At 39.6% G+C, this 16,607-nt stretch overlaps 2 protein-coding genes across 2 annotated transcripts in view; both read left to right on the top strand.

The window, feature by feature from the left end:
• LOC134817586 (homeotic protein empty spiracles-like) overlaps positions 1 to 16,607 on the top strand; it is a 44,483-nt gene that overhangs the window by 4,407 nt on the left and 23,469 nt on the right. The gene's annotated exons all lie outside the window — the stretch shown is intronic.
• Positions 8,959 to 16,607, top strand: part of LOC134817584 (uncharacterized) — a 44,399-nt gene continuing 36,750 nt past the window's right edge. Inside the window, exons 1-4 of the mRNA XM_063826786.1 lie at positions 8,959 to 9,184; positions 9,391 to 9,463; positions 9,785 to 10,641; positions 10,772 to 10,936. Of these exons, the coding sequence (XP_063682856.1) occupies positions 10,102 to 10,641; positions 10,772 to 10,936 (705 nt within the window). The 5' untranslated portion in view covers positions 8,959 to 9,184; positions 9,391 to 9,463; positions 9,785 to 10,101. The remainder of the gene's footprint in view (positions 9,185 to 9,390; positions 9,464 to 9,784; positions 10,642 to 10,771; positions 10,937 to 16,607) is intronic.

The raw sequence follows: 16,607 nt of genomic DNA, 5'->3' as shown, positions 1-16,607 counted from the left end.
TCACAAACAAAATATGTGGTCAGTACAATTGAGTTACTCATCACTGTAAAATTATCACGGGTGCCACGAGACACACATACTGAGACACACATGATGATTTCCCAAACCAATTTGGGAATAGGATAATGAAATTTTACAGTCCTGGTGTCCTCTAAATTCAATATTAAAAGAGACAGTACAAATGGTTCGAGAAAGAACGCTGAAAACGGTGGTGCTGCAAAAAATACGGTTCAATAATTTGAATCCCTGCAATGATACAATTAATCTTTTTCAAAACCGAAACTTTCCAAAATTGATTTAATCAACTTGATCTCGTTCGCCATAACAATCAATCCTCGATCAGTATATAAAAGTTCCGACTCCCAGTTCCATACTTAGAACTACACGGCACCTCAGGTAGCGTTATAACTTGGTGACTTAATTTATTTTGCTATCTTAGTATCGATCATTTTTACAAACTCTTTGGACAACCTTCAAATGGTTAAAATATAAATCGAAGTCGAATCATATTTTCAAGTTACAGAAAATGCAAGTACAGATTTTAAACTTTAGGATGGTTTCAAAGTCGAGGAAAATTCTCCACTTGCAATTAAAACATGTGCTCCTTCATAATCCATAAATATAATCAAAATCGTGATCAAACCGGCCCTTATTCATGGGCCTCTCAGTCTGTACTGAAGCACGAATAAACATATTTTTTACCGCCCGAGAAAAGGTCAGAATTTTCTAATTTTAATATCACACAGTAGGTAGTGCGCCATCGACAGTGAGCCGCGCCGCGCGTGCCGACTGTAGGATGGTTTTTTAGCGCTAATTTCGGCCAGCACAATTTTCTTCAAACAAATAGATATTAAGTATCTTTCCCGACCTCTAATTGCAACAAAAATTGGTAAGCTTACTCATAGACTTACAAGGAAAGTGTCCGAAAAGTTTAAAGCATATCCAACCATCAGACATTATGTTACAGCTAAAAGCAGCGTATTTTGCCCCATTTTGATCACTATATCAACCCCGATATCTACCAAATTTTTCGGACAGTTGTGAAAGCCCTATTGGAAGGTCGTCACCAATTTTCAGAATGATCTTATTCAAGGAACTGAAGATATATCCAAATAATACGACAAAAATCAACGAATTTGGTCAAATTTGGTCAAATTACGCGACTTTTACAGCTAATTTTGCTCCAAAAGCCGCGCACCATCAAATATGGCACCTAGACGAAACTCACTGATCTTTCCAAAAAGGTATGACAAATTTAGTACTGTGAAAATTTTCACAGTCTCTAGAAAACAATGGTACAAAAATTTTTAAAATCCGAGCAAGTTTATTTTCATGGTGCACCCCCTACACACAGCTAATTAGTTCGAACTATAGTGATAGCGCAACTTGATTTGAATTTCGATGATTCAGTTGAATAACATGAACTAAAAAATGTTACTTTAATTTGATCATCGAGTTACGAAACGAGTTATTCTAAAAGAGAATAGCTAAATGAACATGCTTTATTTGGTTCGATATCTAATTCTTTGACTCAGTTTAATAAATGCAACAACGAGTGACTGGTTACTCACGAGCCTTGAGATCCCACTTGTAGTTGTTGTACAGGTCAATGATGGGTTGAGTGGCGGCTCTTTGGAGACGAAAACGGAGTCTCCTCGGCACCGGAGCTGTGTCCACTCCCTCTTCACATTTAGCGGAACTTGAAGCTGGTTCTTCGTGGGAACCGACATTCATGTCTTCTGATCTCCTTCATTAATTGGCATGGTTACAGAAAACTCGGGAATGGTTTAAATCAAATGGCTGTTACCTCAAAAGTTTTAAATGGTTTCTCAAAACTCTCATGTTTTTAAATGTTTGTTAAGCAAAATAAAGTTATTTTCAATCATAACTCAAATCAAAAAGGATTTCAATCATATAATTATAAATTCAATTAAAACAAGTGCATCAGCGAAAGAGTCAGCATATAAGTGGGTGTGGAATCGCACTATTGACCTAATACCGTACTTTTTTGCACCTGCATCGGCCGTTATTCGTTCTATCAGATTTGAGATTTGTGTACTTGGTAATTGGTATCGCTGTGAACAATTGAATAAAATTGACGCCCTTAACTATGGTTAGGGTTAAACGTGTTTCATGATTAGATTTTTAACATTGAAAAAATCGGATAGTAGAATCATTTTTATAAATTTATATGTACATCTTGAACTGCCAGGAATCTAAGCAAAAGACTATAACCTTGTATGCCACGCTGTTGAACAATCCAACCTGAGAGTACCTAAAGGCTCCAAATTTGAGCCTGAGAAGTATGTTAAGAGCAGCAATAATTCCAAAAGGCAAATGGCTGCACTACCCGCGATTTGCTATTTTCCGTATTGCTTGTATCCTACCAGAATCGCCAATACAATCATTGCAAAAGAATTGACATTTCAAAGTGATTTTCTAATATCAAAAAGATGCAAAAAGTTCAAAATATATTAAATGAGATGCCATGATAACAGTGAAAAAAGAGCATTTATGTTTTTAAAATCGTTCCAAAATGTATCACCCGCCGTGTTTACTTACGTTTAAGGGTCTCAATAAATTGTAAACGAATCGGAATTGTGGAGAATGGAGATCATAAAATTGTTCTAAACAATGATTGGTTCGCATCGGCATTTATACTTATAGGCATACTGATAGTAACTGATTTAACGAGTTTTCTTCTCTGGAGTCGATTCAGGAAGAAGCAGAGCAGGATTTTAAGTTAAAATGGAATCAGAAACTTTTAATAAAAGCACACATTCCATCTGTATCTCAAATTTTTTTAGTCATAATATAATAGTGATGAAAGTATTAAAAAATCAGGACACAAATTGTCAGGCAACTCCTTATATTTGACAATAAGCTGGGTTTGTGTGGCTTTTCAATATCTTAATAGAATTTGTACGTAAAATAATAAAATGCTGCCGAAATAAAGGCTACTTATATGAAACATTACTCGATCTGACATTGAAGAGAGGATAATGTGTCATGAGACTTCAGAATACAAGGAAACATCTTAAACTGTAAACACAACTTCTACCCTCGTTTAGTGTCGGCTATGTGCCTAATCTGGTATACTCAGTGGAGATACATGTTTTCTAGATAGTTAGATCAGGAACTGAAGCTGCAATCTTTAGTGCAGAATTGCGTACTAATTTCAATTGGATACAGACAAGTTTCGGTCACAATTTTCTTTCATGAAAGTGCTTTAAAGTGTAATACTAGCCACATCGAATAGGAGAATGCAGGCAACACAAGAAAACATGAGTCATTTCACGGGCGAAACAAGTAATTTAAACCTATATACACCGTATAATAGAATACGCTTGTAAAAAACTAAAGTATTTTTATAACACGTACAAACGCACCGAAATAAACCAATCATAAGCACGGAACTAAACCACGTGACATATTTCCTACATTAAGTTCGGTGCAGTGGTCCAATTGAAGCACGTCCAGCAGTCAGTATTTGAGTACGTGCTGATTGTTCATTGGGTAATTAGCACTAACATGTTGTTGGTATTATAAGCAAATTATTCCGTTCGAGAAAAAGACTTTCGCACTACTTGAGGACCCTCGGAGGCTTCTTTACTTCTTTAGTACTGCTTGTTTGGCGGAGAGAGAGGCTGTCGCCAAACGGCAACTTTTACAACAAAGTAACAAATTGAGTAAAGAAAATTTAGAAAATTAAATCGTCTATAATAAGTAATAACTCACCAATTATGATACCCCAGTTAAATGACTGATCGATGGGGTCAAGCATCTGATCCGTTTCTGGCTCTGAGTCCCTCTGATTCTGTTTGGAGGCTCTTGTCAGTCTCTGCCGTGGAACGGCTTCCATATCAAAGTTGGATCATTGACGGCGTCTGGAAAAGACAGGTGACGAAAGGTGGATAATGGATATGTGCATATTATGTGGATATTGTTGCATTCTCTTTATACATACTGACAAAACATGCTGTTTTAGACAGTTCGATTTTCGAAACAATTTTTGAGAAGTTTCAGACGAGAAATTATAATTTCGTTGTGCGAACACCTTTCAGGCAAAGCAAACGGATAGTTGGTTCGTGCGCACTTACAATTCACATAGCCATGTGTATACGCGTACTGCGTGACGCGCTTGTTTCACAAGTTGAATATTTTTTTTGCCGCCTACGGCGGTCGCGCGCTACTGCAAGTGAGAGGGCTCTGGTTAGAGCAACACTTACAACTTAACTCACTTTTAAAACACAACGCACTTTACGCACGAAACGACCTAAATTCATGCACTTTTAGGCACCTTTAGGGATTTTTTACCAAATAAAATCAAAATAGCACACACACCATCGGTCACGTCATTTCAATCATTATCTAATTCTATATCAGCAAAATCTATTTTTAGCTAATTAGCTAATTATCCAATTTAATGATAGTTTAACAACAAAATTTGTTGCAAAAGAAGCTGTTTATTATCAAAAGATAAACATTAAACATCCTAGTTATTGTTAAACTGGAACCTTTTGTGACCTTTACAGTCGGGGATATAAAAATTAGCAACTACCTAGCAACTGCTAGGCAAAAGGCAGTTAATATTCATCTTAAACATTTGGTATTCATGATCGAAATACCAAAATTTTCCAACTCTTTATGAATACGACTTAATACTTTAATACGTCCGGACAATATCTTTGTCGCATAGTTTCAGTGTAGTAAATACTGTGTTTCGTTTCGTTTCGAATTCAATCGATTATTAGATATGAGAATCAAGCTTTACATTTCAGCCATGCAAAATTATGTTGACATTATTTTGATATAAAACAGATATGATGGGAAAAATGACATGGTATTGCAATATCAGTTGCATAATGTGTGGATGGATGAAAATTAACTAAACTAGAAAAGTAAACTAGGATATTTAACAACTTATTCGGCTGAGCCAACGTACAGCAGGAGACACATTAAAACTACAAACAGTAGCAAACAATCAAATGTATAATATAATTGTAAAAATATGATTGATATCAATTATGTCTCAACTCAGAGGAAGAAAAAAAAAACAATCGGACGGACTGAATTATAACCAATGAGATATACAATTTTATGAATTTTAGAAAATTAGACTTAAGAAAATTATTCCAGCCAGGCTGTGTCGGCAGCCCTGAGGTAAACAAATTAAGAAGTCCGCTGATCTGACTGCTGTATAAATAGTGGTTGAATATAACTATGCGGGCCTAATATGAAAATTAGCTGGGAATATAAATAACAAAATGTCTTGCAGAACAAGCGTAGGGACTAAAAAGCTAAAAGAATAGGCGACTGATCATAAATATTCATCCTTCACTATCTTCTTATCTTTATAACGCTCCTGACCCAATATTTGACACATAAACGCACTTACAAATCCTCATTTGTCTGCAATAATTTGTATCAAACCCAAAAACTTGGTTGAGGTTTAAACTAATTAGTATTACAACGTAATTATTACACTACAAATCTATCACATTTATTGAGCCATGTAAGAACTTAAAAAGTAATCGTAACGTCTCGCCGAAGTACGTTGACAAATATTTTTTTGAAAATTGAGTGGAGACTCTCACTTTGTTCGAAAACATTAATTATATGACCGACCCCGAAAACAGATTATTACGTTACAATATACTCAATAAATGTAGTAGATTTGTAATGTATAATTTAACTCAATATTTCAATTTGCTGTGCGTATACGCGTATCTAAATCAATAAATCTGCGCGTGCGCAGCTGTAGCTTGCATTGCAACTGCAAAGAAAAATTAGCAATGTAATGGGTACTGTAATACTGTCTCTAAAAATATCATCGAAAATCTGCAACGTCATTAAAAATGCCAAAGAATAGAAGTAGATATTTTTAAATTGAATAGAGCATGGTTTGGAATATTTCCAATTTTTCTTTGCTGATTGAAATTTATTTAATTAAAATTAACATGATAATTTAAGGCTTAAGCCCATCAAGAGCAAAAATGAAAATTCGCAAGTCGAACGACTGCTGAATTATGTCCCACTTATCATTATCGAGAGAATAACTATCGGAACTTAGCATCAGAACTCAACGAGTATATTACTTGGTGGTCATACATCAGTATTCCGACGGCAGTACGGCGGCAGTACGGCGGCAGCACGGCGGCAGCACGGCGGCAGCACGGCGGCAGTACGGCGGCAGCACGGCGGCAGCACGGCGGCAGCACGGCGGCAGCACGGCGGCAGCACGGCGGCAGCACGGCGGCAGTACGGCGGCAGTACGGCGGCAGTACGGCGGCAGTCCCGCGGCAGTGCCACGGCAGTGCCACGGCAGTATAGTGACAACACTTATATCAGACTTTTGATCCAATTATTTCATGAGTTTGATGATTAGTTCACATTGATTTGTCAATTAAAGAGACGATTTTGAAGATTTGTCAATTAATATGTAATATATTTGGATAAATCAATATTAGTTGTAAAGAAGTTCATACAATATCACTATAACTTTAAATCAGTAACTGTCACCCTGGAGCAATAAAATAATTTACATTTAGAGAATCTTTCCAGCAGCAATTGCGAGTCGTTTCTTCTCCAGAAAGTCACTCTGCTTGAGGATAGAAGGATCTTTCAGGGATTCGTTTCTGTTTCAGGAACTTTGAGAGGCTGATGGAGGTATCAGGACGGTTGGCAAAGTCTCTGTGCACTCTGTTGTAGGAGGATAAGGCTTCGCCAGCTACAGAGGAGCGGGAGTAGGTTTCATCAGTGTTCAGATGGCGTCTACTAATACTATGTGGTGGTGAGGAACTGGAAGAGGGTCGGGTAGGTGTAGCCACAGGTGTTACTAGGCGAGCATTATCAGTATCTGGTGGAGTAGCTCCTCCTCGTCTAGAAGGTATAACAGCTTGAGTGGCACCAAGAAGGATAGTAGGATCGTTGGTAGGACTAGGAGAGAGGGGACGAGATCTCTTTCGTGTTGGGGTAGCCAGTAGTGTCGTTCGATGTAAACTGCAGAGGGATATGTTCAGCTGTAGTTCTCCAAAAGGTAGTCGAGTGTAGTCCTCCGTCCTGCAATCTTTACAATCTCTGAGTTTGATATCCTGAAAAGTAGACGGACTAGGGATACTGGGGGATGATGTAGTAGAGCTGAGAGAGGAATCCATTCTTCAAGGTTTAGGTGTTCAGATGTTGACGATAAAACGAGTTGATGACCGCAACCATTGAGTTGACTGCTATATATACAACATGGCCTCACCTTCTCTGGTCGTTAGGGTCTTGTTAGTTCATGTGATGCGCTCAGATCATATTACGAGTGTCTCACTTGCGATCACGTTACTTGCGATCACGTTACTTTTAATATTTTATTGCTCCAGGGTGACAGTTACTGATTTAAAGTTATAATGATATTGTATGAACTTATTTACAACTTATTGATTTCTCGAAATATGTTTTTAATTCACAAATCAATGTGAACTAATCATCAAAATCATGGAATAATTGGATCAAAATTCTGATATAAGTGTTGTCACTATACTGCCGCCATACTTCCGTGGCACTGCCGCGGGACTGCCGCCGTACTTAATATGTTTTAAATTCACAAATCAATGTGAACTAATCATCAAAATCATGGAATAATTGGATCAAAATTCTGATATAAGTGTTGTCACTATACTGCCGCCGTACTGCCGTGGCACTGCCGCGGGACTGCCGCCGTACTGCCGCCGTACTGCCGCCGTACTGCCGCCGTACTGCCGCCGTGCTGCCGCCGTGCTGCCGCCGTACTGCCGCCGTCGGAATACTGATGTATGACCTACTTGGTGTACCGGCTTTTATTTTAAAATCTTGCTGCATGTTATTGCCGGATAGTGAGCTGATGTTTTGAAAAATCTGATATCATGGTCATGATCCTCATCAACAAACACAAATTACCATACTCAAACCGCTCTTGGTTTCTCTAAAAATGGCTTCATGTCTTCATGCCAACCACCTGTTAATTAAATCCTGATTGAACGGACATTGTAGGTCACAGGACCTAGTTAGATAGGACTCAGTTTAACACTGATGGCCGGCCGTGTACACCAATCTAATGATCCAATTATTTGAACCCTAAACTTCAAATAATCCCAGGATCTTGGTATTCTATAGCTGATTTGTAATACTATCCCAGCTGCTGTTCTATAAGAGTATTAACAGAGCTGCTGTGATCTGGAATCAGTATACTGTAATCACTGTACCTTTAGTTTCACTTGCTACAACTCGATAAATCAGAAATGTTTTTTCTGCAATCTAATTCGGATTTCATGTTAAATGTATCATGTGTATAGTGCATTAAAATTGTTATTTCAATTAATAATTCCATTATGGTTTTAATTTTTCCTGTATAGATTTGTTTTTGAGATGATTTAGTTGTTTGTTGCTGGATATTTTCACCTCGCCCTTTAGAACCGCTCTGACATGGTTAGTACCTGACACTTGTGTCAGTTGCTAACCATATGGGTGGTATACTAGCACATTATTTCATTTCATACTTCATTCATTGGTATACCTGTACGTGATCTACAAAATGAAGCTGGATCAAACCATATCCCGCTCATAATATTAAATCCGTTAAATCCATATACATAGAGAATGTCTAACCAGATCCAAATTGCAAAATAACTAAAGTGCAATATCTTTAGCCTCACAGAAAGTCACCAGACTACAGTGTACCTACGTTTTATAGGATTATATAGGATATTTTATAGGAATACCGCCAGTTCAATTAATTCAACACTTTAGCCACATTAATTAATAGGTCAGCCTTTGTCATCCTCCACATTTCCCAGAACAAACCAAGAACACCATCGTTCACATACACCCTCAACCATCCCTCATTTTATTAACTAGTGCAGTTGTAGACCTGGTGAGAGCTATCAAATAACCACCTGTCCTATGGAGTAACAAACTGTAACCCAAAGTAGCGCAACAGGGTGGCGCATCGTGTTCGAGCTACAATTTATAACGACCTTCAACTTTTCTTCCGTACTTTATACCTGAATTCTGGTTCTTAATCTTTATTTCTCTTTATAGTTGTGGTGGTTTTATTGGGTCGTTATTTTTAGCAGCTCGCCGTGATTTTATTCAACTGAGTGTTCGAACTACCATTATTTAACATTTCCTTGACACTGAATAAAGTCCTATCACGTTGCAGGTAAAGGGTTTTACATTTTGATTTGATTCCAATTTTACCGTGTCGATGATGTGAACAGCGGACTGTGCTGTGGCACATGATAGATGACGTAACCAAGGGATACCTCCATTTGAGTGTGGCTGGCTACCTATCATTTTTGCACGATATTTGATTACAACCTAATCACCTTGGTGATCGATATGATCGATATTATATCTTCATATCAGTTAGGTGTATTTGATAACCGTGGCGGCCGAACTAAAAAGCTGTCTTGCCCACTCGTCTTCCACGTCCCAAACGGTAAGTTTTATTTAACACTTAAACCTCAGCTGCAAAAATGGTGGTCTTTAAATTTCTACCCAGAAAATGCGAACTTTCAGTGGCCAGATTTTAGTGGCCAGCTATAGCTCTTTAAAATGTGGGACTGAATTCTAATGTTATGAATTAAGACTGGTTCACGTTTCGTAGCGGAATTGATTCAGTCAAGTAACCATTCTAGATTAAAATTATCAAAGAAGATTTGATAGAAATACCGCTAGCTTGATAGGTTGATAGATTGATAAAACTCTTTAGCCACATAAACCAACTGTTCCCACTACAAACTAAAACCTCTCCCTCCAGGACGATGAAGACAGGGATGTAATCAGCAAACTAACCCGGAACCGACCTGTGGACTTCTCTTCCGGCCTCTGTGACAACCTCCAAAGTGAGTTACAAGAAGATAACTCTGACACCGAAGAGCTCAGTGACTTTGATTTAAGTTTCACGGGGTCTGGTCTGTCAGATGTGCCCACTGACACTCCCACTGACACACAGACAGATGGAAATGAGGAGACGTCCAGTGGTAACAAGAAAAGAAACATGTCCCTATAGACGCTGCAACCAAGGAGAAGATCAGACAAGAGCTGACAGGGCCGAGCAAGTTTGATGATCCAGCTATGAAGAAGATCATGGAGAAGAGAGCTATGAGATACAGTGTAGCGGTCACTAGCGGTCATGGTGGTCGTCATTTGGTGGAACTGGGAACTTCTGTTCAGGCTACTGTCGCAAGAAATCTTTCAAATGACGTATTTACGAAGAGCAAGGACAAGAATTCGGATGATTACCTTCAGATGTTGAGGGAACGGAAGAAATCTCGGGTTCAGCTCACCAAGGCCCACACAATCGCTGAGAAAAGTAGTTCTGATGGACAGATCGAAATCGAAATAACAGACACAGAGATGAGCCTTAAAAAACAAACTCCAGCAAGGAGATCATCTCCAGGATCCAAAAACTTAGTGTCTCCAAGAGACATGGTTTCTCCACCAAAACTCAATCGATCAATGCCCATGTACTCATTTGATGAGTTACTATCAGAAGAAGAGAAAGAAGAGAGTGACGTGATCTCCAAGATGTTAGGAAGGACTGCTCTACTGACAGCTCCTTCAAGGAGTAGAAAAGTCAGTTTACAAGAGGAACTCTGTGGCAGGACTCCTCAGGTTTGTAGTTTAAATTTTATTTTATTTTCCCTTGCAGACAATCTGTTCCTCGTGCATCGGCCCAAGCTCCATAACCATTTCGTTTACAGATATTACCGCTGAACCTACTTCATCCCTGTAAACTCCTCAGGCTCACAGATCAATGAGAACCTCGGTTGCCGGGGATATAGTGAAATCTGCTGACTCCTCGCCCGTCAACAAAGAACCGATCAGCGCCGGTAATCACGGAGGAATGGATAACATACCTGGACTGATCATTCCTGATAAGTGGAAACAAGGGTTCGACCCTAAAAAGGTATATATTCTCTATAATCTGTGCTCGAGATTTCGATAGTTTTGCGAGGTTTTTAATCGCATTTAAGGTATAATCATCTAACGCATGATAATATGAATAAATCATAACCTCGATCAAATATAAAGGATCAAATCATTTTAATGTGAACACTATCATTTTCATTTAACGTTTTCTAAGTGCAAACACAAACTTTCAGATTGAAGAAGAATCTTCTGACGAATTGAGTTCAGATTCTGAGGATTATACTTTATAAATAAACTTGAAAGATCGACAATCTTAGGTTCCGCTACGCTGTCAGCTGTGTGCTAAATTTGCTAGCTATTAGCTACATTTGCATTATATATTAATTTTCTGCTATGCATCTGGCTAGATCGCTCCATAAATAGAACTGCTAAATACATAAAGCCATTATTTTGATGTTCAATCATTCAATGTTTTGATGTTCACACAACGTTTTGATGTTCAATCTTTCAATGGAAACATTTTCAAACTGAATGGACCACGTTTAAGTCGAGTTTTATTTGGGGTTTTGATAGATGTGGTGGAATTTTCATTAAATTTCTTTTTATATACAAAACTGTTATCATATTTTACTGATTTTTCAATTAATGTTTACTCTGTAACTATGGTTTGTTTTATTTTGACCCAAACACAAAGAAAGCGAGCATTGCTTTCTTTGTGTTTGAAACCTTTTCGTAAGTTAAACAGAACAAATAAGATAATTTTAATTTAATTTCATAAAAATTAGAGGTTTGTAAAAACTCGACTTAAACGTGTCTCATGTATACATGCTTGCAAAGAATATCAGAGATCTTTCAAATATCATTACTGCGACTCATATAGTTTAGAATTGTATAGGTTCATTTCCAATGTGAGTGTTGCACGCCTGTCTAGATTAATAATAATATGTGACGGCGTGTCATGGCCGACACTGGACCATGCTTTATATACGCCTTAAGTGAGTTGTTAATGTGTCATGTTAGATGACAACAAGTAAGCGTATACCGTTAACCGTTGAAATTATGTTTCTTTGATCTCCTAATAGCGTCAAACCTAATTCCTGTCCTCATCTTGCTCTCCAACATATTTGTCTTAAACTGTGAGAACCCGCATAAAACAGTCGTTTTGTGCCCTTTTGTACTGACATCTGGTATCAATGTAACTCTGTTCCATTTCTCACAATAACTGACGTAAGTACAACCCAAACTGATGTGTATGCACTGTCAACTACTAGATAATTCAGCAGAACAGTAGGTGCTCATTGACCCGCACCCTAGTTGATATGATACGTTAACAGGGAAAAACAAGTTCTCAGGTTGATGCAGTAGGGTAATTAGCAGTTTCTTATCCCAGTTGTCAGGGTGATGCAGTAGGGTAACTAGCAGTTTCTTATCCCAGTTGTCAGGGTGATACAGTAGGGTAACTAGCAGTTTCTTATCCCAGTTGTCAGGGTGATACAGTAGGGTAACTAGCAGTTTCTTATACCAGTTGTCAGGGTGATGTAGTAGGGTAACTAGCAGTTTCTTATCCCAGTTGTCAGGGTGATGCAGTAGGGTAACTAGCAGTTTCTTATACCAGTTGTCAGGGTGATGCAGTAGGGTAACTAGCAGTTTCTTATCCCAGTTGTCAGTGTGATACAGTAGGGTAACTAGCAGTTTCTTATCTCAGTTGTCAGGGTGATACAGTAGGGTAACTAGCAGTTTCTTATCCCAGTTGTCAGGGTGATACAGTAGGGTAACTAGCAGTTTCTTATCCCAGTTGTCAGGTTGATGCAGTAGGGTAATTAGCAGTTTCTTATCCCAGTTGTCAGGGTGATGCAGTAGGGTAACTAGCAGTTTCTTATCCCAGTTGTCAGGGTGATACAGTAGGGTAACTAGCAGTTTCTTATCCCAGTTGTCAGGGTGATACAGTAGGGTAACTAGCAGTTTCTTATCCCAGTTGTCAGGGTGATGCAGTAGGGTAACTAGCAGTTTCTTATCCCAGTTGTCAGGGTGATACAGTAGGGTAACTAGCAGTTTCTTATCCCAGTTGTCAGGGTGATGCAGTAGAGTAACTAGCAGTTTCTTATCCCAGTTGTCAGGGTTATACAGTAGGGTAACTAGCAGTTTCTTATACCAGTTGTCAGGGTGATGCAGTAGGGTAACTAGCAGTTTCTTATACCAGTTGTCAGGGTGATGCAGTAGGGTAACTAGCAGTTTCTTATCCCAGTTGTCAGGGTGATGCAGTAGGGTAACTAGCAGTTTCTTATCCCAGTTGTCAGGGTGATGCAGTAGGGTAACTAGCAGTTTCTTATCCCAGTTGTCAGGGTGATGCAGTAGGGTAACTAGCAGTTTCTTATCCCAGTTGTCAGTGTGATACAGTAGGGTAACTAGCAGTTTCTTATCCCAGTTGTCAGGGTGATACAGTAGGGTAACTAGCAGTTTCTTATCCCAGTTGTCAGGGTGATACAGTAGGGTAACTAGCAGTTTCTTATCTCAGTTGTCAGGGTGATACAGTAGGGTAACTAGCAGTTTCTTATCCCAGTTGTCAGGGTGATACAGTAGGGTAACTAGCAGTTTCTTATCCCAGTTGTCAGGGTGATGCAGTAGGGTAACTAGCAGTTTCTTATCCCATTTGTCAGGGTGATACAGTAGGGTAACTAACAGTTTCTTATCCCAGTTGTCAGGGTGATGCAGTAGGGTAACTAGCAGTTTCTTATCCCAGTTGTCAGGGTGATACAGTAGGGTAACTAGCAGTTTCTTATCCCAGTTGTCAGGGTGATGCAGTAGAGTAACTAGCAGTTTCTTATCCCAGTTGTCAGGGTTATACAGTAGGGTAACTAGCAGTTTCTTATACCAGTTGTCAGGGTGATGCAGTAGGGTAACTAGCAGTTTCTTATACCAGTTGTCAGGGTGATGCAGTAGGGTAACTAGCAGTTTCTTATCCCAGTTGTCAGGGTGATGCAGTAGGGTAACTAGCAGTTTCTTATCCCAGTTGTCAGGGTGATACAGTAGGGTAACTAGCAGTTTCTTATCCCAGTTGTCAGGGTGATGCAGTAGGGTAACTAGCAGTTTCTTATCCCAGTTGTCAGTGTGATACAGTAGGGTAACTAGCAGTTTCTTAGTTCAGTTGTCAGGGTGATACAGTAGGGTAACTAGCAGTTTCTTATTCCAGTTGTCAGGGTGATACAGTAGGGTAACTAGCAGTTTCTTATCTCAGTTGTCAGGGTGATACAGTAGGGTAACTAGCAGTTTCTTATCCCAGTTGTCAGGGTGATGTAGTAGGGTAACTAGCAGTTTCTTATCTCAGTTGTCAGGGTGATGCAGTAGGGTGACTAGCAGTTTCTTATCCCAGTTGTCAGGGTGATACAGTAGGGTAACTAGCAGTTTCTTAACTCAGTTGCCATGGTGATGCAGTAGGGTAACTAGCAGTTTCTTATCCCAGTTGTCAGGGTGATACAGTAGGGTAACTAGCAGTTTCTTATCCCAGTTGTCAGGGTGATGCAGTAGGGTAACTAGCAGTTTCTTATCCCAGTTGTCAGGGTGATACAGTAGGGTAACTAGCAGTTTCTTATCCCAGTTGTCAGGGTGATGCAGTAGGGTAACTAGCAGTTTCTTATCTCAGTTGTCAGGGTGATACAGTAGGGTAACTAGCAGTTTCTTATCCCAGTTGTCAGGGTGATACAGTAGGGTAACTAGCAGTTTCTTATCCCAGTTGTCAGGGTGATACAGTAGGGTAACTAGCAGTTTCTTATCCCAGTTGTCAGGTTGATGCAGTAGGGTAATTAGCAGTTTCTTATCCCAGTTGTCAGGGTGATGCAGTAGGGTAACTAGCAGTTTCTTATCCCAGTTGTCAGGGTGATACAGTAGGGTAACTAGCAGTTTCTTATCCCAGTTGTCAGGGTGATACAGTAGGGTAACTAGCAGTTTCTTATCCCAGTTGTCAGGGTGATGCAGTAGGGTAACTAGCAGTTTCTTATCCCAGTTGTCAGGGTGATACAGTAGGGTAACTAGCAGTTTCTTATCCCAGTTGTCAGGGTGATGCAGTAGAGTAACTAGCAGTTTCTTATCCCAGTTGTCAGGGTTATACAGTAGGGTAACTAGCAGTTTCTTATACCAGTTGTCAGGGTGATGCAGTAGGGTAACTAGCAGTTTCTTATACCAGTTGTCAGGGTGATGCAGTAGGGTAACTAGCAGTTTCTTATCCCAGTTGTCAGGGTGATGCAGTAGGGTAACTAGCAGTTTCTTATCCCAGTTGTCAGGGTGATGCAGTAGGGTAACTAGCAGTTTCTTATCCCAGTTGTCAGGGTGATGCAGTAGGGTAACTAGCAGTTTCTTATCCCAGTTGTCAGTGTGATACAGTAGGGTAACTAGCAGTTTCTTATCCCAGTTGTCAGGGTGATACAGTAGGGTAACTAGCAGTTTCTTATCCCAGTTGTCAGGGTGATACAGTAGGGTAACTAGCAGTTTCTTATCTCAGTTGTCAGGGTGATACAGTAGGGTAACTAGCAGTTTCTTAGTTCAGTTGTCAGGGTGATACAGTAGGGTAACTAGCAGTTTCTTATCCCAGTTGTCAGGGTGATGCAGTAGGGTAACTAGCAGTTTCTTATCCCATTTGTCAGGGTGATACAGTAGGGTAACTAACAGTTTCTTATCCCAGTTGTCAGGGTGATGCAGTAGGGTAACTAGCAGTTTCTTATCCCAGTTGTCAGGGTGATACAGTAGGGTAACTAGCAGTTTCTTATCCCAGTTGTCAGGGTGATGCAGTAGAGTAACTAGCAGTTTCTTATCCCAGTTGTCAGGGTTATACAGTAGGGTAACTAGCAGTTTCTTATACCAGTTGTCAGGGTGATGCAGTAGGGTAACTAGCAGTTTCTTATACCAGTTGTCAGGGTGATGCAGTAGGGTAACTAGCAGTTTCTTATCCCAGTTGTCAGGGTGATGCAGTAGGGTAACTAGCAGTTTCTTATCCCAGTTGTCAGGGTGATACAGTAGGGTAACTATTAGTTTCTTATCCCAGTTGTCAGGGTGATGCAGTAGGGTAACTAGCAGTTTCTTATCCCAGTTGTCAGTGTGATACAGTAGGGTAACTAGCAGTTTCTTATCTCAGTTGTCAGGGTGATACAGTAGGGTAACTAGCAGTTTCTTATACCAGTTGTCAGGGTGATACAGTAGGGTAACTAGCAGTTTCTTATCTCAGTTGTCAGGGTGATACAGTAGGGTAACTAGCAGTTTCTTATCCCAGTTGTCAGGGTGATGTAGTAGGGTAACTAGCAGTTTCTTATCTCAGTTGTCAGGGTGATGCAGTAGGGTGACTAGCAGTTTCTTATCCCAGTTGTCAGGGTGATACAGTAGGGTAACTAGCAGTTTCTTAACTCAGTTGCCATGGTGATGCAGTAGGGTAACTAGCAGTTTCTTATCCCAGTTGTCAGGGTGATACAGTAGGGTAACTAGCAGTTTCTTATCCCAGTTGTCAGGGTGATGCAGTAGGGTAACTAGCAGTTTCTTATCCCAGTTGTCAGGGTGATACAGTAGGGTAACTAGCAGTTTCTTATCCCAGTTGTCAGGGTGATACAGTAGGGTAACTAGCAGTTTCTTATCCCAGTTGTCAGGGTGATGCAGTAGGGTAACTAGCAGTTTCTTATCCCAGTTGTCAGGGTGATACAGTAGGGTAACTAGCAGTTTCTTATCCC

The sequence above is a fragment of the Bolinopsis microptera genome, chromosome 6, assembly GCF_026151205.1.
Source record: "Bolinopsis microptera isolate Bmic1 chromosome 6, MBARI_Bmic_1.0, whole genome shotgun sequence".
NCBI lineage: Eukaryota > Metazoa > Ctenophora > Tentaculata > Lobata > Bolinopsidae > Bolinopsis > Bolinopsis microptera.
This window is presented reverse-complemented; position numbering and strand designations above follow the sequence as displayed.